The sequence below is a fragment of the Lepus europaeus genome, chromosome 18, assembly GCF_033115175.1.
Source record: "Lepus europaeus isolate LE1 chromosome 18, mLepTim1.pri, whole genome shotgun sequence".
NCBI classification, from domain to species: Eukaryota; Metazoa; Chordata; class Mammalia; order Lagomorpha; family Leporidae; genus Lepus; species Lepus europaeus.
In genome coordinates this window covers 49,446,484-49,473,874 of record NC_084844.1, presented here as the reverse complement: position 1 = coordinate 49,473,874, position 27,391 = coordinate 49,446,484, and the positions used below count along the sequence as shown (strand labels likewise).

At 48.0% G+C, this 27,391-nt stretch overlaps 2 protein-coding genes across 7 annotated transcripts in view; both read right to left on the bottom strand.

The window, feature by feature from the left end:
- Positions 1-27,216, bottom strand: part of KIAA0753 (KIAA0753 ortholog) — a 64,835-nt gene extending 37,619 nt beyond the window's left edge. For 2 of the 6 annotated variants that reach the window (XM_062216940.1, XM_062216942.1), the window contains exons 1-7: positions 27,134-27,216; positions 21,686-21,844; positions 12,973-13,597; positions 11,395-11,501; positions 10,211-10,273; positions 9,567-9,782; positions 5,201-5,411 (exon numbers count right to left, since the gene is read on the bottom strand). In XM_062216940.1, coding sequence (XP_062072924.1) covers positions 5,201-5,411; positions 9,567-9,782; positions 10,211-10,273; positions 11,395-11,501; positions 12,973-13,597; positions 21,686-21,781 — 1,318 coding nt within the window. In that variant the 5' untranslated portion in view covers positions 21,782-21,844; positions 27,134-27,216. Of the gene's footprint in view, positions 1-5,200; positions 5,412-9,566; positions 9,783-10,210; positions 10,274-10,309; positions 10,380-11,394; positions 11,502-12,972; positions 13,598-20,688; positions 20,753-21,685; positions 21,845-22,757; positions 23,560-27,133 lie in introns of those variants that run through there. The other 4 variants (XM_062216941.1, XM_062216943.1, XM_062216946.1 and 1 more) reach the window with 4 other exon arrangements.
- Positions 23,622-27,228, bottom strand: LOC133746868 (collagen alpha-2(I) chain). Its single transcript, XM_062175107.1, has 2 exons — positions 27,211-27,228; positions 23,622-26,794 (listed from the first exon to the last, which is right to left on the bottom strand). The coding sequence occupies exons 1-2, from the start codon at positions 27,226-27,228 to the stop codon at positions 23,633-23,635; spliced, it is 3,180 nt and encodes a 1,059-aa protein (XP_062031091.1). The 3' UTR covers positions 23,622-23,632.
- Between the last annotated feature and the right edge of the window lie 163 nt (positions 27,229-27,391).

Here is a 27,391-nt window from a genome sequence, read left to right as displayed (position 1 = left end):
GATAGCTGCCCTGCCACCCACATGGAAGACCTGGATTAGGTCGTGGGCTCCTGCGTTCATCTGGCCTAGTACCAGCAGTTGTGGATATTCATGGAGTGAAAAAGAGGATCTCTCTTTCTCTTTCTCTCTCTCTCTCTCTCTCTCTCTCTCTCTCTCCCCCCCATCCCTCTCTCCCTCTCTCCACACACTTTGTTCCCTCCCTCTCTGTTGCTGTCTTTGAAGCAGGTGAAAATAAGCAAATAAACATTTTAAAAAGGAAGGGAGGATTTCAACTATATCTATCATATTTCATTTCTAAAAAAAATTATTTAGTAAAAATAGCAAGCATGCTAAAAACGTTCAATCTAAGTAGTGATACATCCTGCCATTTCCGCTCCTTCCTGTATGTTTAAAGCATGTCATAATCAAAGGAAAACTACATTCAGACCACTTAAATGGAAGTAAGTCAAGGGTCAGACTCCCTGACACATTTCTTTAATCAGATACTTTTCAAAGCTACAAGAACTACAGCAGGAAGTACGAAGGATCTTCAGAAACTCCAAGGAAAATGCCTATTATAAAAATAACGATGCATGGATTTCAAATTTTTTAATAAACTTATCTTTCAATCTCATTTTTCCATGAACTTTTTGAAGTACCCTCAAATAAATCGGAAGAGAAGAATGCAAAGACTGAGCCTTCTGTCTGTAACTTCTTTAACTCCCAAGTCTACACACATCAGAGCAGCTCTGACCTAGAGGAGGCAGGTCCTGACACCTGTTCACGCCAAGGACAGGTTCCTGAGGCGCTGAGCCCGAGCATGGCTGGTGGGGGAGACAGCTGCCATCCTCACGGCTGACAAGCTACACTCTTGCAGTCAACCGTGGCAAGAACATTTCAGAAGCTGCTAAAAAAAACTGCACCAACCAACAATTCTATAAATCACAAGACAGTGGATCAAACGGGGCTCAAGCACCTATCTCAGAGCAAAGGCATACAGTGGGTCTTCCAGCCAGTGAGTGGTTCCTTGTGAATTTTTTTAGGGATGAAGTGAGGTGGGAGAGGAAAAGACCTTAAGAAATCAGAGTGGAAGAATGAGATAAACTGGAATCTGAAACAGAAACAGAAAAATGTAACCCTCTGAAACCCAGCTCATGGGGACAGGAAAAACAACACAAATAATAAGGCGGCGACCACATCTCTGCCCAGAGGCGAAGGCAGTGCACCTGCCCAGCAGTGACTGTAGGCGCACTGCAGGGGTGGCAAGGATGGCAGACTCCCCCTCCCTTGTTCTGCACCACTCTGCCTTCTGTGCCTCGCCATGACCCACAGCAGAGCAGGCAGACAGGATCCCTAGGTTTTCAGGCGAGGAAACAGCTGCTGAGTGTTTTACTCAAAGTCACGAGGAGAGGAAGCGGCAGAGCCACGTGTTCTGACTTTTGGTCCAGGGCTGGGCCCACTCACCCCACCCCATCAGGGACTACGCTGCACATACATTTTCCAGAGAATGGAAGCTTTCCTTTGTTATGACCACACAACACTCATTTTGGTTTTCTTAGAATGCAGCTAACATACCCTAGCCTTTTCTTGCTAACCTGAGGCTATTACTATGAACTAAAACAACACCTTACGTTTGTAAAGTATTCAGCAATTATCTAATTTGCTACTTAAAACAACTCAGTCATTTTAGAGACGAAAAAACTAAGCTTCCGGGAGATTAAATCGACGCAGGACCACACACTGGCAAGGCTGGGACGAGCCGCAGGCCTCCTGGTGCGAGTCTCCCCAGCTGCCCTCCGGCTTGCCCACACTTGCTGCTACAAGGAGCTGTCGCTGGTCAGCTGACGGGCACCTCGTCTTCTTAGTTAGGGAACACATCTGTGTGCAGGCCTGGAGTGCGCGCTGCATTTCCTCCAGGGGACCAAGAGACGGCGCCCGTCATGCCAAACTCAAGTGAATGGCTGCTCAGAAGTCTTCTTATTCAGCCTCACCTTGGTGTCTAACAGGGTGGCGTGCCAGATGCTGACTCCTCTCAGGGCAGACACAATGGTCACCCTCTCGGGAAAGGCTGGCGAAGGCACCTGCCTAGAACCCAGGGGAGAGCAAGTCTCATTTGAGTGAGGAAATACCTCGCACTAAGTCCGTGAATTAGGCCTTGCTATTGTGATATAATTTTATGAAATACATATTTGGTCTCTGCCTCAACTGCTGGCACAGAGATCCTGAAACGCTTGGAGCTGCTGTAGTAACAGGATGCCAGGCGCGTCTTCTGTGCTGATATTTGGTCTTTGGTTCCTGGAATTTCCTGGGTGACAGGAGCACCTTTTGCTCGATTGTGGCAACTCTGGTGAGTGCCTTGATGGAGGCTGGGCACTAGAAAAACCAGGCCATGCTCCGTGAAAGGGAGAGGGCTGGCGACAGAACCGATCGTGCCTGGATGACGAAGCCTTCATCAGCAGCCCTGAAACACAAAGGCCAGCACACGTCCAGACTGCTGACGACGTGCAGGTTCCTGGAGGGGCAGAGCACCCAAGAGGGCACGCCTCGCCCTACGCCTCTCTCCCATCAGGCTGCTCCTCTGTAACACCCTTTCTCATAAACGGGTAAACATAAGGAAGTAAAGTTTTCCCAAGCTGCAGGAGCCATCCTAGCAAGCCCCAGGAGAGTCATAAGAAGCCCATTTTTAAGTGACCAGTGAGAGCACAGGTTACAGCCCAGGGCTCGTGACTGGGTCTGCACGGGGAGCAGCCGTCCAGGGCTGAACCCTCAGCCCAGGGCACAGGACTCTAAGTGCAGGTCCTTAGTGTCAGACTGGAACTGAGTTATAAACCTGGCTGGTGTCTGCTACAGAACCACCGGTGTGAAGAAACGCCCCTGACACCTGGGTGAGCGCGAACAGGAAGGACAGCTTGGTCTCTCCAGTCTCCTAGAGGGACACTCGTGTCAGAGGTAGAGCATGATGCTGTTCACGATCTAGAGAACAGTGGCAGACTGAGAAATAAATCAACTGGAGACTGCACTCATACATAATTTACAAATCAAGAGAGGATAAATAGAACAAGAAAACTTAACATAGTAAATTACAACAAAGAAAAAAACTGACAAATGAAAAACACAAAGCAGAAAGCAGTCAAAATGTTATTAATCTCAGTAAAGGAAAGTAGGTTAAGTGCAGCGCTCTACAGTGGGATTAGCAACAACAATGAACTGTTGATGAGACAGTCTCAAAATAAAACGGCAAACAAAGACTGCGCATAAAGGCAAGGAAAATGTTATTCTAGGCCAGTGCCAGACAAGTTAAGTCGATAAGCAATATTAAAGCCAGAGAAAACAGATCCCAAAGTGAATGACCTTAAAAGAGAGATATTTAATAACACATATGTAAAACCCACAGAACAGTATGAGTTCAAAATATACAAAGAAAAAATTAACAAAAATGCAATGTGAAATTAAGAAAGTCTCAAGTATCAAAAAAGACTTGTTTTTCTATCAATCATTTAGACATGAAGTAAACAAAAACAGAACATCAGGGCTGGACTTCCAGCACCGAGGGTTACACCACTGCTCGTGACACCAGCACCCCATATCAGTGTGCCAGCCTGAGTCCCAAATACGCCATTTCTCATCCAGCTCCCTACAGTGCACCAGGGGAGGTAACAGAAGGTGGCCCAAATACCTGAGTCCCTGTCACCCACATGGGAGACCAGGGTGCAACTCCTGACTCCTGGCTTCAGACTGACACAGTCCTGGCTGTTGCAGCTATTTGGGGAGTAAACCAACAGACGGAAGATCTCTTTCTCTGTTTCTCCTTCTCTCTGTCATTCTACCTTTCATATAAATAAATAAATGAATAAACACACACAGAACAGTATTTGAAAAGAAACTTAAAAAAAAATAAAGACTGGAGGGCCAGCGCTATGGCGCAGTGGGTTAAAGCCCTGGCCTGAAGCGCTGGCACCTCATATTGATGCCAGTTCTAGTCCCAGCTGCTCCTCTTCCGATCCAGCTCTCTGCTATGGCCTGGGAAAGCTGTAGACGATGGTCCAATTCCTTGGGCCCCTGCATCCACGTGGGAAACCTAGAGGAAGCTCCTGACTTTTGGCTTTGAATCAGCACAGCTCCGGCCGCATCTGGGGAGTGAACCAGATGGAAGACCTCTCTCTGTCTCTACCTCTCTCTGTAACTCTGTCTTTCAAATAAATAAAACAAATCTAAAAAAATAAAGACTGGAAAGGAGGAAATGAACCAGTGTTTACTCATAGATATGATAAAATACACAGCAAAACAAAATAATTCTACAAATACATTATTGGAAATAAAGGAGCTTATTTACAAGGTTGTTGGATCCAAGGTCAATGCATGAAAGTCCACTGTATGTCTACATACCAGCAAAAAGCATCAGAAATCAAAACTTTTAAAAGATACCATTTATAACCGCATGGAAAATATTAATACAAAAGTATAAATTTAATGAAAGACAAACAAGCAGACAGACACATACACACCAACTACTACAGTGAGGTTCACAAAGTGTTAAGTAAACAAAGCCAGGCCCAAAGGAATATCTACTGTGTAATTCCATTTTTATAAAGTTCCAAATCAGGCAAAAACCAAAATATGGCAATAAAAATCATCATCATAATAATTTAGGGGATAGGGAGGGATAAAGATTGGAAGTAGGTGCTGTTCTATTCCTTGATTTGGACAGCAGTCACAAAAATGTGGCTGACTTATTAACAATTTTTATTTGTTTGGTAACACAGAGCTCTCCCATGTACTGGTTTATTCCCCAAATGCCCTCAACAGCTAGGGCTGGGCTGGGCCAAAGCTGGGAGCTGGGAACACAATGCAGGTCTCCCATGCGGGTGGTCACTCAGCTACTCGAGCCATCACTGCTGCCTCCCAGGGAGTGCATTAGCAGAAATTAAAATCAGGAGCGGAGCTGGGATTCAAACCTAGGCACCCTGACATGGGATGAAGGTGTCCCAAGTGGCATCTTAACAGCTCTGTAGGAATTTGCTTTGGGGAGCTCAAATGATCCGATGTAGGCAGAGGGAATACTCCAGCCTCCAACCCCTGGAAGCATCTCATTTGCGACTCACTGCCCCTAAAGTGCATGCAAAGTAGACTAGAATTCTGAAGCCTGACTTTCCATTCCATAACGGTTAGATCCCAGGTAACTTCAAAGAACATCTCCCAGGAAACACTTTCAAACACATACCAGCAAGAAGTTTTTGTGCCATTCCAGGCCAAACTACGTCCTGTGGAAATATCTCCTTTTCCACAAAGGGTCTCCGCTCGCCCCTTGGCAGTGGACTTGGCCATCTCGCTAAAGTCCTTTGGCTACCAACAGGAAATCTGCTCGGAACGTCACCGACACATTTCTTCACCTTTTTTGGCGACAGTTTCTTTTCCAGGAGAGATTCCAAAGCCTGCATCAAACAGTCACTCTCTTAGTTTATGTCACAAAAGTATGATTTCCACTCACAAAACTGAAATTAAGGACCCCAAACATATTACTACATGGCTATCTAATAGTTAACAAAATGTTGCTTAACTTCTTTTAAAAACTTCTTTAGGGCATCCAATTAATAACAATAATTTCTGCATGTTCTTTAAGCTCACTAATAACAAAGATAATGAATGTGATGATAAATTAACTGTAGTTATCAGAACACAATCCTATATGCTTTAAAAGCATTTTAATTCTCAACAGAAAAATCATAAGTAGCATTTTAAATGTGGAAACATACTATATTTAACATACATTTTCACAAACTAAAGGAAATATGTGAGGCCAGTGACTAGAGTCACTTGTCTCCCACAATTATTATTATTATCATATTTTATTTATTGGAAAGGCAGAGTCACAGAGAGGCAGAGGCAGAGGCAGAGAGAGAGAGAGAGCGAGAGAGAGAGCTTCTATCCCCTGGTTCACTCCCCAGATGGGTACAACAGCAGGAGCTGCACCGATCCAAAGCTAAGAGCTTGAAGTTTCCTCCAGGTCTCCCAGGCAGGTACAGAGGCCCAAGGACTTGAACTATCTTTTGCTTTTCCCAAGCAATAGCAAAGAACTGGACTGGAAGTGGAGCACCCATATGGAATGCTGGCACTGCAGGTGGTGGCTTTACCCTCTATGCCACAGTGCCAACCCCTTAATGGTGTTTCTGTTGGAAGTTTGGGAGGAATAGGTAATCTCTAGGAATTCTTTCCAGGATTACAAAGGTACGTCCTCTAAATACAATCTTTCTTGACTATAAATTTAAGTCTTAAAAACATTAAATGATTTGATATTGCTGTCTAAATTCTGAAGTCTGCATTTGATAACATTCCTGACAGTGCATTCTACACATATAAATGTACCAGTGCAAATCAAAACCATATCTGCTACTCATTGGGACTAAAGGTAGGGGCCTTAAACAAGGACACCAAGAGCCAGTCAACGGGAGAGCTGGCAGGTGACTTAATCTAGAATTCTCCCCACTACACTACTTTTCCTCTATAGCTGACAACTTATTGTGCCACACTTACATAAAGATCTTTTTTATTTATTTATTTTTTTTGACAGGCAGAGTTAGACAGTGAGAGAGAGAGAGAGACAGAGAGAAAGGTCTTCCTTCCATTGGTTCACCCCCCAAATGGCTACCACGGCCGGCGCACTGCGCTGATCCGAAGCCAGGAGCCAGGTGCTTCCTCCTGGTCTCCCATGCGGTTACAGGGCCCAAGCACTTGGGCCATCCTCCACTGCCTTCCCAGGCCACAGCAGAGAGCTGGACTGGAAGAGAAGCAACCGGGACTAGAACCCAGATTACCGGCACCACAGGCGGAGGATTAACCAAGTGAGCCGCGGTGCCGGCCATAAAGATCATATTTTTTAAAGATATATTTATGTATTTGAAAGTCACAGCCACAGACAAAGAGGGAGAGACAGGGAGAGAGATCTTCCATCCATTGGCTTACTCCTCAGACAGCCACAACTGCTGAGGTTGAGCCAGGCTGAAATCAGGAGCCAGGAGCTTCCCCTGGTCTCTGACACATGGGTGCAGGGCCCCAGGCACTTCGGCCATCTTCCGCTGCTTTTCCAAGCGCATTAGCAGGGGGCTGGATGGGAAGTGGAGAAGCCAGGACACAAACTAGTGCCCATATAGGATGCTGGCATCACAGGCAGCAGCTTTACCTGCAACGCCACAATGCCAGCCCTAAGATCATCTTCTTATTTAAAGGTGAAAATGCATGGTATAGTAGAAATGGCACTGGTATAAAATTCAGAAAATAGGAACTGCTGTTTTTTTTAAGTTTTTTTTATTTGTTTATTTGAGATATTTGAGAGGTAGAGTTACAGACAGTGAGAGGGAAAGACAGAGAGAAAGGTCTTCCTTCCACTGGCTCACTCCCCAAATGGCCGCAACAGCCCGAGTTGCACCGATCTGAAGCCAGGAACCAAGCTCTTCCTCCCGGTGTCCCATGTGGGTGCAGGGGCCCAAGCACTTGGGCCATCTTCTACTGCTTTCCCAGGCCAAAGCAGAGAGCTGGATTGGAAGTGGAGCAGCTAGGACTGAAACTGGCCCCCGTATCGGATGCCAGTGCTGGAGGCAGAGGATTAATCTACTGTGCTGGCCCTGGAACTGCTGTTTAAAGATTTATTTATTTATTTGCAAGACGGAGTGGCAGAGAAGGGGTGAGAGAGGGAGAAGGAGAGGAAAAAGGAGAGGGAGAGGGAGAGGGGGAGGGAGAGGGAGAGAGCGAGAGAGAAGAAAGAGGGAGTAAGCGAGCTTCCACCTGCTGGTTCGCTCCCTGAACGGCTGCCAATAGTTCGGTCTGGGCCAGGTGGCAGTGGGCCATCTCCTGCTGCCTTCCCAGACACACTAGGGGGAAGCTGGTTGGTAAGCAGAGCAATCAGGATTTGGACTGGCACTGATACGGGATGCTGGCGTCGTTAGCAGCAGCTTAACCCCCTGTGCCACAACGCCTGCCCCAGGAGACAGGAATTTGACTTCCAGTTTTTACTTTATTCAAATAATTAAACAGTTTTTAATATTAATTACATTCCCAGACTTTATCAGCAATATCAACGAAACCTTTTAAGTGGAAGATAAACTGAGTAGTAAAGAGATAGATATTACTGGGGCTGGTGCTGTGGCACTGCGGGCTAACACCATGGCCTGAAGCTCTGGCATCTCATATGGGTACCGGTTTAAGTCCCGGCTGCTCCTCTTCCGATCCAGCTCTCCCCTATGGCCTGGGATAGCAGTAGAGGATGGCCCAAGTGCTTGGGTCCCCGCACCCACGTGGGAGACCAGGAAGAAGCTCCAGGCTCCTGGCTTCAGATCGGCATAGCTCCAGCCATTGTGGCCAATTGAGGAGTGAACCAGCAGATGGAAGACCTCTCTCTCTGCCTCTACCTCTCTCTGTAACTCTGTCTTTCAAATAAATAAAATAAATCTTAAAAAGAAAAAGAGACATTACTTATTATAAAACAATGCTTCATTTGGGCCGGCTCTGTGGCACAGTGGGTTGGGTGCCACCTGCAATGCTTTGGCGTTGGTGTTTTTCCCCCCAGAAACCTATTTAAGGAATACAAACTCATGTGTTTCCTAAGTACAGCTTTAGGAACAATGTCCACTTAAGAGAAGTAACTGTGTCATCCCTGTGACCTTTCTTATTTTAAAACTCCTCATCTACAAAACAGTGATGATTTTAAAAACTGCAAACCACAGTGCCGGAGTAGATGTGATATATGAGGAAGTAAAACTAAGGATGTATTACCACTGTTGTCTTGGTCACCAATCAGAAGCAAGAACGGGGGCCGGCGCCGTGGCTCACTTGGTTAGTCCTTCGCCTACAGCGCCGGCATCCCATATGGGCGCTGGGTTCTAGTCCCGGTTGCTCCTCTTCCAGTCCAGCTCTCTGCTGTGGCCCGGGAAGGCAGTGGAGGATGGCCCAAGTGCTTGGGCCCTGCACCTGCATGGGAGACCAGGAGGAAGCACCTGGCTCCTGGCTTTGGATTGGCGCAGCGCACCGGCCCTGGCAGCCATTTGAGGGGTGAACCAAAGGAAGAAAGACCTTTCTCTCTGTCTAACTCTGTCAAATAAAAAAAATTACAAAAAAAAAAGTAAGAACAGGATCCCTCTGTGACTTCCAGAAGTCTCCAGTCATATCACAAAACCTAAGGCTCTGCTTCCATGTTTCCTCTCTTCTGAGATCCTTTTAGATTAAACACAGATGTTCTAATCTAGGCCCTAATCTAACACTGCTTTACTGGTTTCTTTTCTCATGCTAACGAATTCTTTATTAAATGGCATGGCCAGGAAATGGAACATTCTATTTAGTTAATGGACCACATTTAAAGTTGTTTTATGCTTTATACTCGAGTCACCAATTCTCAAAGAAGTGAAATGCAATACTATAGATTATACGGCAAAATAAAAACGAAATGCTTCTTCTGCCCCCTAAAAATGCTTTTATTTGCTAGGTAGCATTTTTGTCTCGTATTCTCCATAAACCCCAACGGAACCAGGTGACAGCAAGCAGTCGTTCCCCGCGTAGAAACAGCACACATTCAACAAAACTTGGAGCTGATTTCATACCTCGATTTGTTGCAGGATATCTATAACCACGTCGGGGACAGAAGACTCCGCATCCAGCTTGGCAGAACACAGTGAAAGCTGGCGAATGAGGCTGCCCAGCTCCTTACAGCGGGCGGGAATCGGGTGCTCCCCCCGGTCGGTGAACTGGGTGACAAACGCCTGCAAGGCCCGAATGGCTCCGCGGTGGGCAGCTGCCAGCCTGGACATGGCCCACGACTGGGAAGAAACAAGATGGGAGAAGGGATTTCAATAGCCATGAGTTTCCAGCATCAACTCAACTGTTACAAATATTTATGATCTACCCCTTATATGTCATATTTAAATGTCATATATATATATACATATATATATATATAAAATGCTCTTTACTGTGGAAATGTTTTCATAGGGGCAGAACTACAAAGCTTAAAGTTTTCAAAAGACAACGGTTTTTCCTTCCTGTTCTCAGCCTCTTAGACCAGCAGCAACAACAAAAACCCACTTCCTACCCCTTAGAGGGCAACCCCGTACCCAAAGTTATTAAGGCGCTCATTCCCTCATTCGTGGGTCCCTTTCTGCAGTGCAGAAAGCTCAGACACAGCACTAACAGAACCCTGGAGGCTAATTTATAAGTTACCCTTAACCATGACTTAGCTACACCATACCTTCTTAGTGTGCTTAATTCTATGTGGACTCAATTTATCCAATTCTTCCTGGATTTCTTTTACCTGTTTTATAAAGGGGGAAAAATGGAAAATTCATACCTTTCCATTGATCTTTTTTTGTAGGATATATCTTGTCTTGTCCAAGTATAATCATTATTAAGTCAAATCACTTGAAAATGAAAAAAAAAAAGGCTCTTCATTCATGTACCCAAAAAGCAATTACTGGTTTCCAGTTCAAGAGGGTGACCAGGCACAGTACGCACCTCCCATCCCCGGCCCCCAGGGTAACAGGAAGCGAACAGGAGGAGCGAAGGTGGAGATGAGGCTGGAAAGGCAGGAGGGCCAGATCAGGAAATCTTCAGCCTCTCCTGTCCTCTCGCCGACAGAGAGCCCCTGAGGCCTTTCACGCAGAGGTCTGACATGGTAAGACACGTTTTACACAATCACTGTGGCACCGTGCAGAGTGAGGACTGACACAGAACCCAGAAAGAACACAGAACCGTATCGAACTCGAGCATCTTCTCGGAGGTGAAGGCAGTTTCTCATTCAAGCAGTAACACCAATATGTGACTTCAGGGCCCACAAACGAGAAGGTTCATTAACAAATAAAGCACCAAAGTCAAAACAATGTTTTAAGAAGTCCATCACTATGTAAAGAACATAGCGCCTGTGTACCAGCCAGTTAATGTCCTGAAAGATACCGAACAGTCTTCATTCTTTATAAGGAATATTCTGATTATTTGCTACCTACTAAGATTCTAGTATACCCTTAACCTGACACAGAAAACTAAAAAGGCCCTTTCCTCTAAGACTAGGGTCCATACCTGGGGACCAAGGGTTTCAGGGTAACTGATCCACCTGACTTCAGATGCCAAACTATGTGCTCTATAACACAGAGGCATTTTTTTAAGGAGGAAAGAAATGATTTTTAGTAGATTCTCAAGAGTGTATGACCTCAAAAAGGCAAGAGCCTCTGTTTAGGAAGTTTGGCTATATATCTCACACATACACACACACACACACACACGCAGATGACAAAAGGAAAAAGAGCTGTCCATGTGTTCAGGAAACAGCCTCACACACCCATCAGCATCATGTAGGACACTCGGGTGCTCATCTGAGACCAGCAAACATGAAATTCTCTAGGAAGGCAACACTGCCCACTTCCCTTGGGCTCTCCACACCTGCTGCTGGAGGACGTAGAGCATCCGGGCACAACGAATGGCTTGCTCCTGTCTCCTGACACGGATTCGACGCTCTTCATCCGGATCCAAATCTTCTTCTCGTCTATCTGAAAGTATTTCCCCCAAAAGTGGATTATAAATCATATATAGAAACTTGAAAAACGTCAGGCACTTAAAGAGACAATGAAGTTGAAGCTCTCCAGTTTTATTAAGAGTAAATGAGGCTGTTTTAAGAGAAAACTTCCTTTTCCATCAGTCAAGAAACCAGGAAGGAGTGGGCCTGTGTACTGACTCAGAGATGGAAGGACGTGAAGACACTCACGCAACTAAGCTCCCTCCAGGCTGGAGTTCCCTGAACCAAATCCCACCAGACAGCTATTGCGCTGTGAAGCATCCCTCACTGTTTCAAAATCCTTTATATGCAGCCAAAATCTGTTATGCTTTCTATCTTTTAAAAAAAACTCTTTACTGGCTTATTTTTATATTTAGCAAGGGTATTTTTACACTTTCTTATCTTGAATCCAAAGAGAAATCCTTTCTCTCACATATTAAGATAGCATTACTAAAATTATGCAACTGTCCTCAGTCTCCATACCTCCGTCAGGAGGGTGCTCTACATTTTCAAGACTGGCTCAGAGAAGTTGTTCCTAAGACTGTCTGAGAGACAGCCTGCTGATCTGTTCCTTCCAAGCCATGGTTTCCAAATATACTGCTGTTTCAGAATTTGTAAATTCTTCAACTGATCATCACAATTTCCTCTTTGGTTCCCAGGAAACTCAGAAATAAATCTGTAACCCAGCCCTGGTAACTCTTTTTCTTTTTTTAATCATTTCCTCTGACAAAATAACCTCAGGTATATATATATTTTATCTTATCCAATCACAGGGGTTTTTTAAGGTGTCTTCAACTCTTATGTAAAATGCATAGACTTGTATGTACATATATGCACATACGAATTAAATTTAAAATTCAAAAGGTAATTCTAGACTATGTGCTATCCTAGCAAAATAATTCTTTTGGTGCTCAATTCTCTGAATCCTAGGCTTGATTCTCTATTTCTTAGCTACAGGAACCCCATGTTCTCCACAGACTCACCTGCGCTGAGAACAGCGAGAGAACAGTAGCAAACAGTAGATGGTTACATTCCTTCCTTTCCGCCTGTGCTCAGGGATTTCACAAATTTACCGGCAAATTCCCTTGTCACTGGCATATACTCATCCAAACACTGCCCAAGCCAGAACTGACTTTATCTATAACATGCATACAATACCCTCTTTTTTGAGAAAATTAAAAATAAGGTTGCCGGAAGGAACTCTGCATAAAGAGGGAAACTATTACAAGATAGCTCACTCTTGGGTAGCCAAAGACCTCAGGTTCAGAAGGCAGGGGCTCTCAGCAGCCACAGGGCAGGAGCTGCTTCCCTGGCCTCTGGGGACAGCGCCCAGCTGTTCTGCCATGAGTGCCCACCCAGAAAACCAACACACAGGGCAGAGTGGAGCTCAGTGGCGGGGCGGGGGTACTGAAGGAATGTATCTGAACTATTCTCACACTCGCTGTATCTCATGCAGTTTTCATTACCTTTTTTAGTTACCTCTTCAATTTGATGGATACAATTGCTCAGTTCCTTCTGGAGTCGCTGGACTTCCAGCAGGCTCTTCTGTTCACCAAAGCTTTTGTGGTCCCCTGTCCTGGGACGTGCCTGAAGTCCCGGGTCCCGGGTGGGTGGTGAATTCAGCCCGTCAAGGTCTGCCGGCCCTGGCTGGGACGCGTACAGGTGCACCTTGGCGCCCGAGCTGGGAATCCCCGCTCTGGACGGCTGCTGGCTGCCCTGACAGGCTTCTCGACTCTTTGGCTCCTTCGTCTCCGCCCTGTGGTCAGGTGTTTTACACTTAGTGTGCCCGCACTTCTCAGAGCTTTGGGGCTTACTTCTGCGCTGAAGTTCTTTGATGTGTTCTTCAAACTGTCTTCGTTTCACGTCTCTTTTGGCTAGCTGGACAGCATAGCTAAGTCTTTCTTCTGATATGACAGAAAACGAAACAGAGCCGCTCACGTCAGGGCCAACTTGGAAATCTGAGTCTTTACAATGGTATGACTCGTTGCACGCATGCTTCAGTTTCTCAATTCTAATTCCATGTGGGCAAGAATATCGGACTGCCAAGTTGCTCGAATGTGTAGGAACATCCCTATTAAACTGCAGCTGGGTCTTTAAAAAGTAAAAGTAAGCACACTTTAGAAAAATAATGTATTGCACAGTTGGCAGAGATCCATAATCAAGTTTCTAAATTTCATCCATAGGATTAGCAGTGCTAAGAGCTGTTTTTCTGTTGCACTGATAGAATTGGCCACTCTCACACGCCCTTTGGTTTCTCACACTGCCCTAGCTCTGCCCCACACTCCCAAGTCCCACAGTGCTATCCTCATGCCACTAGCATCGTTACGGGATCCTCCTCTAAACGTCAACCCAGAGAGCTTCTAGCAGCAACCAATACAATTCCCAACCCTCCAATTACAGACTCCTGGGCCTTTCAACAAAACACCAGCCCTCCAACTCTAGTTCTCAGCCGCCCACCAGAGCTTCAGGCCCCCGAGACTGCATCTGGTGTTGGATGTATGTTCCCTCCTGTACCAGTCATGCCCCCCTGTGCATTCTTATGCAGGCTCAGGTTTCTGTCAAGTATCAGTACAACACAAGCTTGGTGTTGTTTTACATTTGAACATAAACATGTTTCCATCTCCCTATTATTCTTATAATTTTTCATGGTTGCATTTTCCAAAACCCAGTGCATGGCCTTTTCATATTTAACCTAACAATAACATTGCTAACATTTAGGAAACATCCACTTTCCCCACTAATACAAACAGTGCTTCAATTAGTATCTCTGCACATTTCCTTTTAAATTATTTCCTTAGATAAATTATTTGCTTTGGGACTGCTAAGGCAAAGGAAAAACTTTATGGCTTTCAAACTAAAAAACTCATTTATCCTCCCTGGACCTTCCAGAATGGACCTGTAAAGATGAGGAAACAGCCTTAGGACTGAAGCCAAGGAATTCCATGGCCCCCGTCTGGAGATGGCATCCCCAACTCTCACAACACAATCGGGTGCACTCACGGGTACACTCATGGGTACACCAATGAGTATGAAAGGTATGAAAACAACCCACTGTGGGGCCAGCACTGTGGCATAGTGGGTAAGGTCACCGCCTGTGGTGCCAGCATCCCATATGGGTGCCGGCTCCAGTCCCAGCTGCTCCACTTCCAATCCAGCTCTCTACTATGGCCTGGGAAAGCAGCGGAAGATAGACCAAATCCTTGGTCCCCTGCACATGGGAGACCTGGAAGAAGATCCTGGTTCCTGGGCTTCAGATCGGCGCAGCTCTGGCCATTGCAGTCAATTGGGGAGTGAACCAGTAAATGGAAGACCTCTCTCTCTGTGTAACTCTCATTTTCAAATAAACAAATAAATAAATCTTTTTTAAAAAACCCACTGGTAAAACTTCAGGAAAGTACTTTGGAAAAAAGTAGTTGAAAACCTCCGTAACAACTGGTTACCATCCACAAGGTGCACAGATTGGTGAACAGTTCTTGAAACTTAGAGCTCAGAGGTAAACTTTCCCCTCAAAGCAAAAAGAACTTAAAATACCTTAAGAATTTTTTAGAAGCACTAGAAAAAATATATAGATGAATTCTTCTTTGAACTGTTATAAGCAAAGTCTAACTATACCTTAAAATCCATAGTCAATAAAGGAAGAGAGAGATAAGGTGGTCAAGGACTGATGGGGTCACATCCAAGCAGTAACAGGGCCAACTGGCAGTGAATGGCACGGGCCAGGTCAGACGCCACTGGTGCTTCAAAATAAGTAATAATAGTAAAGTACTATAACCTATCAAACACAGTAAAAATCTAGACGCCTGCACCAAAATAAATACATAAATATGAAGACAAGGGAAAAGTCCTTCCTGACAGAAGTTAGCCAACTAATAAATATGGAGGGAAGAGTTAAATTAGAAATCACCATTTGCCAACCATAATAAAAAACTGACTCAGGCAAAAATCATCAATGAATGCTATAACTAGTAGGTCAAAGCTTGAGGAGTGAAGATATTTAAATAGTTTCAAGGGTCAGCATTGCAAAGCAACACATCCCATATAAGTGTGCCAGTTAGAGTCCTGGCTGCTCTACTTCCATTCCAGCTCCCTGCTGATGCTCCTGTGAAAGCAGTGGAAGATGGCCCAAGTCCTGGGGCCCCTGAATCCACGTGGGAGACCCAGAAGAAGAACCTGGCTCCTGGCTTCGGATCGGCGCAGCTCTGGCAGTTGTGGCCAATTGGGTGGGGAGTGAACCTAAAGATGGAAGACCTCTCTCTGCCTCTCCTCTCTATGTATAAGTCTTTCAAATAAATAAATAAATCTTTTTTTTTAACTTTTATTTAATGAATATAAATTTCCAGTGTACAGTTTATGGATTACAATGGCTTCCCCCTCCCATAACTTCCCTCCCACCCGCAACCCTCCCCTCTCCCGCTCCCTCTCCCCTTCCATTTGCATCAAGATTCATTTTCAATTCTCTTTATATACAGAAGATCAATTTAGTATAAAGATTTCAACAGTTTGCACCCACATAGAAACACAAAGTGAAACATACTGTTTGAGTACTAGTTATAGCATTAAATCACAATGTACAGCACATTAAGGACAGAGATCCCACATGAGGAGCAAGTGCACAGTGGCTCCTGTTGTTGACCCAACAAATTGACACTCTAGTTTATGGCGCCAGTAACCATCCTAGGCTGTCGTCATGAGTTGCCAAGGCTATGGAAGCCTTCCAAGTTTGCCGACTCTGATCATATTTAGACAAGGTCATAAAAGACAAAGTGAGGATAGTAACCAATGATCCTAAGAGTGGCATTTACCAGGTTTGAACAATTATACAGCATTAAGTGGGGAAGAGGACCATCAGTACACACAGGTTGGGAGTAGAGCCATTGGTGGTAGAGTAGAGGTTATGATTACAAAGGAATGAGGCCCAAGTGTGCTAGACAGGGCCTAGAACAAAGGACAGAGTCATTATTAGAGGAGCTAAGAAAGGTGCTGTCTAAGCTACAAGTAATTTTTCTGATTGAGAGGCAAATAGAACCTGATAGAAGGGGCTTGATAATAATCTGGTGGGCTTTAGGCCTTGTAAATTCAGAGGCCCAGACCTATCTATCTCTTCACATGGGGTATATCCTAAGGGAGGTGTGAACCTCCTAGGGGAAGGCACTCTGTTGACTTTCAGTACTTGGCTGGCCTGGGAGGAGAGCTGGCCAGGTAAAGCCAGGGGGCATCTCTAACAAGAAATTTACAGTTCTGCCTGCAATGTTGCTGACCCTACTTGACCATACCCTCAGCTGCAGTGGTCACTTTGGAAGTTGGGCTGAGTGAAGGGCTTTTCAGCTTAGAGCCAATAAGATCTGTGGCTCTGACCTGGGCATCCTTCGACTCCAGGGCAGGTCCATTTCCAGTGATCCAACTCTTGGCAGAGCTGCCAGGGCTCTTCACAAGCTGACTTCTGCTGAAGCCCAGGCTTACCACATTGAAAGCCACTGCAGTGGACTGGCCTGTTGGGTCTCCTTGAGGGCAGATCACTGTACAGATCAGCCATTAAAAGGCCTGCCACCCATTGCTTCTGATGCCTAGCTTTCTTTTCCTCCTGGTTTGTGTTAAAGCAGACCAGAGGATGCAAGTCAAGGGAGTGCCCGTGTCCCATCTCTAATCTTCGGTGGCCTGAACTACAAGTCTATAGTCACAGGCATGTTCTGTAGTAGTTTTTCTAAGGTAGACAATGCCCATGAGGAAAATTATATTCTCAATTTAAAACTTTCTTTCCCTTTGGTCTGAAAGGGAGGTTTTTTCTACTTACTGTATACTTGGCTGATGGCGAAGTGAATCTAGCTATGAGATTATTATTTAAGTTCTTATTTTGGCTATGCTATTGCAGAAAAATGTTAGCCATCTCTTTTATAAGGTCTAAAGATTAAATTGTGCATCCTAAAGATTCCTTCATAATAGAATTAGTTTCCTACCTTGAAGAGAATAGAGAAATGAAAGAACAAGTTGGGCTTAGAATAGAGAAATGAGGGAGCAAGTCCTAGATCGCTTGCTGACAATAGCAATATCACATGAATACTTAGCAAACCGTTTCAACCATTAGATAACAACTTAAGAAAACATTTACCAGAAGGTCCAATGCCTTCTATAAATTTTAAGAATCATGTATTTGAAAACACCTCTTAAATATCTAACATGGTGTAGTTTGTTTAACCAGTAAACTTAAGCACAACCATCTAAAATGTTTTTAGTTTCTTTCTACAAACACGTTTAAAATATATGATACACAGATTCAGGTCACTCAAATTAAAATGTATCTTTGATTGATTTTAGCAGCTTAAATTTATGGACAATCTTATCTATAAGCCATTTAAAATAAAACTCTTAATAAAATTTCCCCATGTGGACATACAATATGTACACACATATAATATAGCATAATAGACCAATATAGCAATTTTAATAATAGCTTTTAAAATCTTTAACTCTTTTTGTAGATTGCCAATTGATTTGAATTGCTTTTTCTTTTTAGTAACCTCAGTTAACCATACTTTCTCTCAGTTGGTACTGTTAATACATTATTGGCTTCATCTGTTTACAGAGCCATCCCAAAGTACTGAATACAATAAAAGTGGCTGGAAAAAGTCCATAGGAACCTATAGGAGGACAGCTAAACACCGAACCAACAACGCTTTATTTTATGAGCAGCACATCATATATAACTGTGGATGACAAAAGACTTTAAGTCGCCATGTTTAAAATTATAAACTCATCAACCAACAAGAGGCACTTGCTTACGTCACAGTATTTTTGAAAGCACCTGTAGGATTTTACAAGTATTTAACCCTTTAGGCCTCTGGGGCTTTCTCATTAAGATAACTATCATGTCTAGTAACACAAGATCATTAGACTTTTTAATTCTCAAACATTTGTATTAATAGCATTTTCCATTATAGAAACTTAAAGTCTGGTACCACATCACATCTTGACAGTCCTTCTAATATACTCCAAATAGACTGATTAGTTGGTGTCTCTATAAGATGAGAGACATAGGTCCTTCTATTTTTTCAGTTGGGCCCAAACTGGAAAAACCAAAGTCCAGGATTTACTGGAAATTTGAGAGACCAGATTGTTTGAAACTTTGATTTTTTGAATGCCTGTCAAGAATGCCGAGAAGGCTCAAAATCCAAAATATCTGGTTGAAATAAGATTTCTTAAAATCATGACATAACATAGACCAAATTTGATCATTGTTACAAGGTGATTATTCAAATTTTTGAAAAAAGCACATATTTAAATAACCCATAGCTCTTAATAAAAATTCAGCTGTTTTTGAACAATTAGAATTTAACAGACATCAAGAGAACATAATAGATTACTTTAACACATTGCTTTAACAGAGCATCAGAGTTTAATTCTATGTCAAAGAGAAATTGAGCTTCCTGTGATCTTTTGCTGTGAGGTTTCCTTCCTTTACCTTCTTTCATATCGATGACCATGTTTCTGTGTTTCTGTGTGTAACACATCTTTAAGCATCTTTTGCAGGGCAGGATGAGTGGCAACAAATTCTTTCAGTTTCTGTTTGCTATGAAAAGTCTTAATTTCACCTTCATTCACAAATGAGAGCTTTGCAGGATATAGTATTCTGGGCTGGCAGTTTTTCTCTCTTAGTGCCTGGGCTATGTCTCGCCATTCCCTTCTAGCTTGTAGGGTTTCTGATGAGAAGTCTGCTGTGAGTCTAATTGGAGATCCTCTGAGAGTAATCTGACATTTCTCTCTTGCACCTTTTAGGATCTTTTCTTTATGTTTCACTGTGGTGAGTTTGATTACAACATGTCGTGGTGAGGAACTCTTTTGGTCATGTTTATTAGGGGTTCTATAAGCTTCCTGTACTAAGATGCCTCTGTCCTTCTCCAAACCTGGGAAATTTTCTGCTAGTATCTCACTGAAAATGCCTTCTATTCCTTTCTCCCTCTCCATGCCTTCAGGAACTCCTAGAACCCGAATGTTGGGTTTTTTAATAGTATCCTATAGATTCCCGACAATATTTTTTAGATTTCTAATTTCTTCTTTTTTTCTTTGGTTTGCCTGTTTCCTTTCCTGTTCTCTGTCTTCTAAGTCTGATATTCTCTCTTCTGCTTCGCCCATTCTGTTTTTAAGGCTCTCTAATGTGTTTGTCATTTGATCTATTGAATTCTTCATTTCATTATGATTTCTAGTCACTATCAGAGTTTCTTGTTCCACTAGTTGTTTCATTTCATTTTGATTCCTCATTAATATTTCACTTTCACGAGAGAGATTTTCTATCTTGTCCATTAAGGATTTCTGTAGTTCAAGAATTTGTTTTTGAGAACTTCTTAATGTTCTTATCAATTTTTTGAGATCCGCTTCTTGCATTTCTTCTATCTCATCATCTTCATAATCTTGAATTGGGGTGTCTTTTTCATTTGGGGGCATCATAGTGTCTTCCTTGTTCTTGTTAGTTTGGTTTTTGCGTTTGTTGTTTGGCATGTTGGAGATATTTGGTTTCTTCACTGTGGTGTTTTTTGTTACACTATGGCTCTATATTAAGTGGACTGTCTGCTTTCAGTGGAGCCTTAGAGGCTTGAGATGAGTGTGGACTGAGAGCTGTGTTTGGTTCCTCAGGGTTGAGGGTATGTCAAAGATGACACTCCCAGGTTAGGTGTGGTAAATCTCTCTTTCTTTTTTTGATTTAAAAGGGAAGTAATTCCGCAGGGCTGAACGTAATTGGAGGTAGTTAGCAGGCAAATGATATACCCACAGGAGCCAGAGATCGGAAGCTCTTTCCCAAGGACCACACAGGGAATCTCTGCTGCCCTCAGTGTGGGCTCCAATTCTCCTGCAGTCTCCCACTGGGTTGCCAAGTTAGATCCTAATCTCCTGTTATTTCACCCCTCCCCCCAGAGTCAGGTTTTTCTGCTAGGCTCAGGGCTGGTGCAGACCTGATGTCGCCCTGCTTATGACGTATGTCTAAAATGGCGCCTGCTCTGTCTTGCTCAGCTTTGAGAGGTGAGCGGAGAGAGAGAAACTTGTGTCTGCACCGGTCACTTTTTTTATTTTTTTCCTATCTCTCTTCTAGTTCGCCTGGTGAACTTTTCCCCACGGAGTTTCAAGCCTCGTTCCCTCTAGCCTCCTCTTTCCGCTTGCCTGCTGGTATCTCGGGCTATTGAAGTTCGGCTCACCTCGCGTTCCAGCGCTGGTGTGTTGAGTCTGCCGCTGGTGTCCCAAACTTGGGCTCCCACGCTCTCTACGCAGGTCCACTGTGAATCACTAGTTCCGGAAGAGTTTCCTCTGCTGTTTCATCCCCTACTCTTCCTTGACCCTGCAGTATCTCCACTTATATTAAACTTTCTCTCCCCCCGGACTAATAGTGTGCTCCCTGCCTATTCCGCCATCTTGCCGCTCTCCAATAAATAAATCTTTAAAAAAAAAAAAAAAAAAAACTAACACTCAATTTCTTTAAAAAAAAAAAAAAGAAAGAAAGAAAAGAAAAGAAAAAGAAGAAATGGATCAGCTGGGACTTGAACCAATGCTCCGAAATGGGACCTCGGTGTCACAAGCAGTGGCTTAACACACTGCACCACGGTGCAGAGCCCAAACTTCCTGAATCTCAACAGAGGTATGTGGGCGCATGTGTAGACATTTGTCAGAACTCACACAAGCAGTGCACATTCTAATGCATTAGTTTCTGATGCAAAATTTCTATCAAAAGGAAAAACCAGTAAACAAAGAATGGATTGAATCATAGTCTGAAATGAGTCAAAAAATGAAACGGATGACTGGATGGATTTCTGGAGGGACCAGGTCAAGGGCTACATACGCAGGGAAGAACCTGCAGGAGCTCGGTGTGCACTGCAAACCCATCCCCTCCCTGACTTGAAGACACTCGTCACACAACACTGGAGACAGCTGAGTGAAGCTGGTGAGGGCCGCTCACTACATCCTGTCAGGGAAACACGTTTCTGTTCGCCAAACAGGAGAGCCGATTTTTAGGGGAAGTATTCTCAAACACAAGTCTGTAAGAGCCAGTGCCACATCGTCTGAGGCTTACTCTGAAATGGCTCTACAAACATTCTAGAGACACATGGCTACGTAGATAGAAAATCTTGACAGTGGTTTCACTGCCCTGTCTTCCAACCCTTATGTTTGAAATGTTTCATAATAAAAACACAGAACTACCTGGGTTGGAGGTTTCCTGGGGTCACCGCTCCCATCGAGCTGGGTACCAGATGCTAGATGAACATAGGCTGAGGCTGGCTGGCTCGGTCCCATCATGTCAGAGCGCAGAACAACACTGACAGCCTTGTCATAGGGCAGCAGGCTTCCCTGAAACTGTTCCTAAAAGAAACAAGACTGTTTTCAGCCCTTCAGTGTTGAAAACATGAGAAAGGCACAGCTCAAACCCACGGCCATGCTCATTCAGCAAGATTCCACAATTAGCCCATGCAACCTCATGCTGAGGACTGCTTAAGGATAAGTATATAATAGTTTCATGATAAAAACAAGCACACTTTTGAAAATCTTTTTTTTTAACTTATTTGACAGGTAGAGTTAGACAGTGAGAGAGAGAGACAGAGAGAAAGGTCTTCCTTCCATTGGTTATCCCCCCCAAATGGCTACTACAGCCGGCGCGCTGTGCCGATCCGAAGCCAGGAGCCAGGTGCTTCCTCCTGGTCTCCCATGCGGGTGCAGGCGCCCAATCACTTGGGCCATCTTCCACTGCCTTCCTAGGCCACAGCAGAGAGCTGGCCTGGAAGAGGAGCAGCTGGGACTAGAACCCGGCGCCCATATGGCATGCTGGCGCTGCTGGCGGAGGATTAGCCAAGTGAGCCACAGCGCCGGCCCCTGAAATTCTTGTTTTCAAAACAATAGGGAGACACTCTTTCAAATCTCAAGGGTCTCCAGGAAAACGCAGAACACCAGAGCTCGGCTACAGAGAACTAGCAGTTTCCCACAGGGTGGCTTTTACAGACATACTAACTACCAGCGCACTGCTTCCCTCCCACGGGGGCCTACGTGCACAGAACTCCGGACGGCTGCAGACTCTCAGGCTCAGAACTCCTAGGTGTAACCCAGGATCTGCCTTTCACTGGCTGAAAGGTCTCTCGATCTGCAACCTCCCCATCTCCCCAGAAGCCGAAAAACACCCTTGTCACTGCCTCTGCCAATTCTGAAGGCCTTGCTACACGGGACACTTTATGATCCCCTCCCTCAGAGCTGACCACACGCCGCGTGCTCTCCCGCCATTTACCTACTGCACAGGGTTACGTCTCATCGTCCCGGCTAGACAGGGTCCCTTGAAGACAAGGGCTTTGTCTTGCTCTTCTATTTTTCACAACTCAATGATCTGAGCACAGCGGACAATTTTAATGTGTTCTAAGTTGATATTCTGTGAACTGTCTAGTTTTAAATGCCCTGGGGGAATCTGTCTCAAAGAAACCTATAGTAAATCAATTGGGAAATTCCAGGTTAGAAAGGAAAAAAAAAACAAAAAAAAAAAACTCCCTAATGCAAGCGTTTGAATAAATGCAAGGTTTAGAGACAGGATTTCCTTAGACAGACGTGTGAAGGCAGCCGTCCACGATCGCTTATTCTGAGGCTGTAGAGGTGATCAGAAAAGTAGATGGGAGGCACATGAGTGAGGCGGTCCCAGCCAGCCTGCCACCAGCACAGGTGGGGGCGGAAGCAGCAACATGTGGTCTGCAGAGTCGGGGCCACGGCCTCAGGAACTTCCACGTGCTCAGTCCTTTCCCCCGACTCCTTCCACCACGTGCCAAACACCCAATGGTCCATTCCACTAGGAGAAAGCGAGGGATCCCCACGGTTCCAGGATACCTCAGGTGACACTATACCTACACCTACACACAAACATAGACACACACACACACACACAGGAAGTCCAGGGACACCCCCAACACTGCTCCCCTGAATGTAAAGTCCTGGTACCCTATCCTCAAAGATCTGTCCATTTCCTCCCGTTCCATCCCTGCACAGCCTGAAGCATCTCCACAAAGGCGTCTCTCCCCGCATCCAGACACACCCCTACAGCCTGTGTCTTCACCTACTCCCCCAACCTGGTCCTTCCCAGAGCCCCAGGACACCCCCCCAACGCTCTCTCTACACACACTACTGCACTGGCCCCCTCAACCTGTCCTCCCCGACGTAAGTCTCTCCCAAACCACGCCCCCTCACTCTGAGGCCACACACTCCTCCAACCTGCCTCCCCCCATTCTGCTGGAGACCATCTCTGAAACGGCTCGGGCCCGTTTCGTCCCTGGAAGCTAGGGGTCCGCCCACAGCTGTACTTGTCCCTGACGCTCCCGGCATGCTCTCCGAGGCCAATGCCTCCCCCACAGGCCGAGGGAAGCTCCACAGCCTGGCCCCATGCCCACAGCTGGGAGATACCTCCACGGCCCGGCCCCTCCCTGCCCGTCCCTGAGCACCCTCTTGTGAAGGCCCCGCTCCCTCTGTGGCCTGAGTCCGCCCCACGATCAAGTCTGAGACATCCACACCTGCCTCTTCCGCTGTGGACGCGGTCACCCACACTGCAGCAGGCGCACGCCCCGCCGTGGGCACACCTACAGCCGCGAGCACCCCCACAGGCAGAGACCCCCTCACAGCCCCAGGGGCTGCCCCACTGTGTCTCCTCCCCCACAGGCTGGAGACGCCTCCGGAGGCCATCTCCCCCCCTACAGGCCCAGGAACCCCAGCAGCAGTGGGCATCTCAGTGGCTGGCCCCCTTCTCCACATGCCCAAGCTCCCCTCAGAGCTAGCACACCCCACTGTCGACCCGGGGACCCCAGAAGCCACGGGCACCCCCAGGGCAACCGCAGGCACCTCGGCAGTCTCTCTTCTCCCTAATGGGTCCAGGACACACCCTGAGAGTCCCTCGGCCCCCACAGCCACGGGCACCCCTGCAGCCGGCCTCCCTCCCAGTAAGCACGAGATGCCTCCTGAGCCGCTCTTCGCCCCCTCGGGCCCAGGCAACCTCGCAGGGGTGGGCAGCCCTACCCTCATGGGGCCCTTGGCATCCGCTCGGCCCTCCACATTGTCCCTCCTCCCTGACAAACCGAAGAAGCCTCCACAGCCAGCTTCCTCCTGCACGGGCCCAGGGGTCCTGGGAGCCACGGGCACCCCCCCGGCTGGGGCTAACCCTGCCGTCGCAGGTATTCCAGTGGTCGGCCTCCTTCCCAGGAGGTCTGAGAGACCCCCAGACTCAGTCTCCGCCTCCAGAGCAGCAGGTGTCCCGGGAGCTGCGGGCCCCTCAGTGGCCATGGGAACCCTGTCACTCTGCCGCCTTCTCCAGCACCTTGGGACATCCTCAGAGCCGGTCTCCCCCACAAGTCCAAGCACCTCAGGAACCAGAGGGACCCCAACAGCCTGTCTCCTCCCCCAGGAGCCCAGGAAAGCCCCGGAGCCAGGCTCCCGCTCCACAGGGCCCCCCGACACTGGGGGTCTTGTGGCAGCCTGAGCCATCCTCCATAGGCTCGGCGCGCGTCTGGAGCTGCCCTCCTGCCACATGGGGTCAGCTGCCCACACGGCGGCAGGCACTGTGGCAGGCACCCCCAGTGCTGCGCAGCCCCCCGTGGTGGCACCCCTGTGCCTGGGCACACCCACAGCTGTCTCAGACCCCTCTCTGGCCCGCCTCCCCCCGCACGGACAGGAGCCGTCCCCGCAGCTAGCCTCCTGCTCCCCGGTGGCCTGCCCCCGTTCCCACACATCCCCACTGTACACCTCCCCCCCGACAAGCCCCGGCACCTCTGGAGGCACCCCCAGAGCCTGCTCCCTCTCCCACAGCCCCGCCACACCACCAGAGCTGGTCTCTTCTCCCATGGCTCCTGATACCACTGCAGCCTGCGACACCTCCACTGGCTGCTCTGCTCCCCACAGCCCTGTGTCCCTCCCCAAAGCCCTGGGGATTGCCGTGGCCTGTTCCATGTTCCACAGGCCCGGGGCACCCCCAGAACCAGCCTCCTGTCCACCGGGACTAGACGGCTCCCCGGTCCGTAGAGCTCCCCAGGGCTCCGGGCCGCCCCCAGAGCCTGTCTCTACCCACATGGCCCGCCCCCTTCCCCTGAGCTCAGGGTCACTCCCGCAGCAAGCCTCCTCTTCCACAACACAAGGCATCCCAGTGGGCTGTCCCGTGCCCCACCAGCCAGGGATTCCCCCAGAGCCCACGGCCTCATCTTGCCTCCCAGGCCACATGCCTGGGACCCCCACAGAGGCTGCTTCCTCTTCCCCAACTCTGGGGACCCCCACAGTATCAGGCACGCCCATGGCCTGTTCCCTTCCCCACAAACCTGGAGTATCCCCACAGGTGGCCTCTTGGGCCAGGGCCCCAGGAACCTGCCCTAGCGGCCCCCTCCCCCACAGACCCGGGGTCCCCCCACAGCCTCTCCCCCACACCGCAGCCTCAGGCACTCCCTCGGGCTGCCCTTTTCCCCAGGGGCCTGGGACCCCCCCAGCCTTAGGCACGCCTGCAGCTTGTCCCCTCTCCAACAGGTGTGGGGCAACCCCAGAACGCGTCTCTGTAGCCCCAGCAGCACCCACAAAAGAAGGCACTCTCCCGGCTTGGCCCTGCCCACAGCCGCAGGAGGCTCTCTGGCCACCTCCTAACCGGTCCGCCGTGGACGGCACGGCGGCCCGCGGGAAGGCCCTGGCCTGGCTTTTCACCCAGGGCCCCGTGAGCCCGCAGCGGCTCGTCTCCACCCAGGACGCCCGGCCAGGGACACCCCTCTCCACCGGCCCCTCTCCTGCAGGCATGGGATGCAGCTCCACCCGGCTTCCTTGCCCGCATCCTGACGCTGCCCTCATGGCCTGCACCTTCAGCCACAGCTCCAGGATGCTCTCGTGCCCCACCGAGCCCGGACGGCCTTTCCTCTCGCACACCCGGGGACTCCTGTCGTCCGACTCGTCCTCCCCAGACCTGGTCACCCACACGGACCCGGCCGGCCCCACCACCTCGGGCTGCCTCACAGCTCCGTTCACCCACACAGCCCCTGGGTCGCTTGCAGCCTCGCTCGAGCCCACGACCCCAGGCGTCCCCGAAGCCTCGTCCGCGCGCGCGGGGCCGGCTGTCTGCACAGCTCGTCTCCTTCCCCTAGGCCGCCGACGGTCCTGCAACCTCTCTGCACCCGCACAGCGCGTCTCGCCCACCGAGGACCTCGCCTGGCGCCGGGCTCCACATCCTCGAGACGTCCCTGCAACCCTTCTCTTCCCCCACGGCCGCCGAGCCGCCCGCCCGGACCTGCTGGGCCCCACGCAGCGACCCGGCATCTCTGCCGCCAGCTCGGCCGCGCGCAGGCAGCCAGGGCCAGGCCGCCCGGCCAATCGCCCGGTTCACCGAGCCCCAGGACCACTGCCGTCCTCCCCGACACAGCCCCCGGGGCACTTTCTCCACACGCGCACTCCCACGCTCGGCTCCCGCCCTCGCAGCCTTTCTCCCTCACAGCCTCCCACCCAGCCCGCCCCCGCCCAGTCTCAGACGCCCGCCCCCCAGCCCCGTGTCGCCCTAAAGCCTTGAAAGGAGCTAAGCGGGGTCTGCCCGGGTCGAGGTCTCCTGCCCCCCGAGGTTCAAGACTTCTACCGCAGCTTCCCAGAATTCCCCCAGCTCCGACCCCAGCCCACCTGGCCTGGGGCGAGGCGCGGCTACTCGGAGGCAGGCGCGGGGGGGCTAGGGGAGCCAACTAGGCCTCGTTTCCGGCCGCTCGCCCAGTCGCCATAGCAACAGGCGCGGGGCTGCCTGGGAGCCGTTGAGGCTCCTGAACACTTAAGGGTCCAGGTGCAGCGTGGAGATAGGTTTTGTAGCCTGTGTCCATGCGGTCCGGACCTGCACCAAAATAAGGCATAAACCTGGGTTTGAGAGTGGAGTTAGGTCAGAAACAT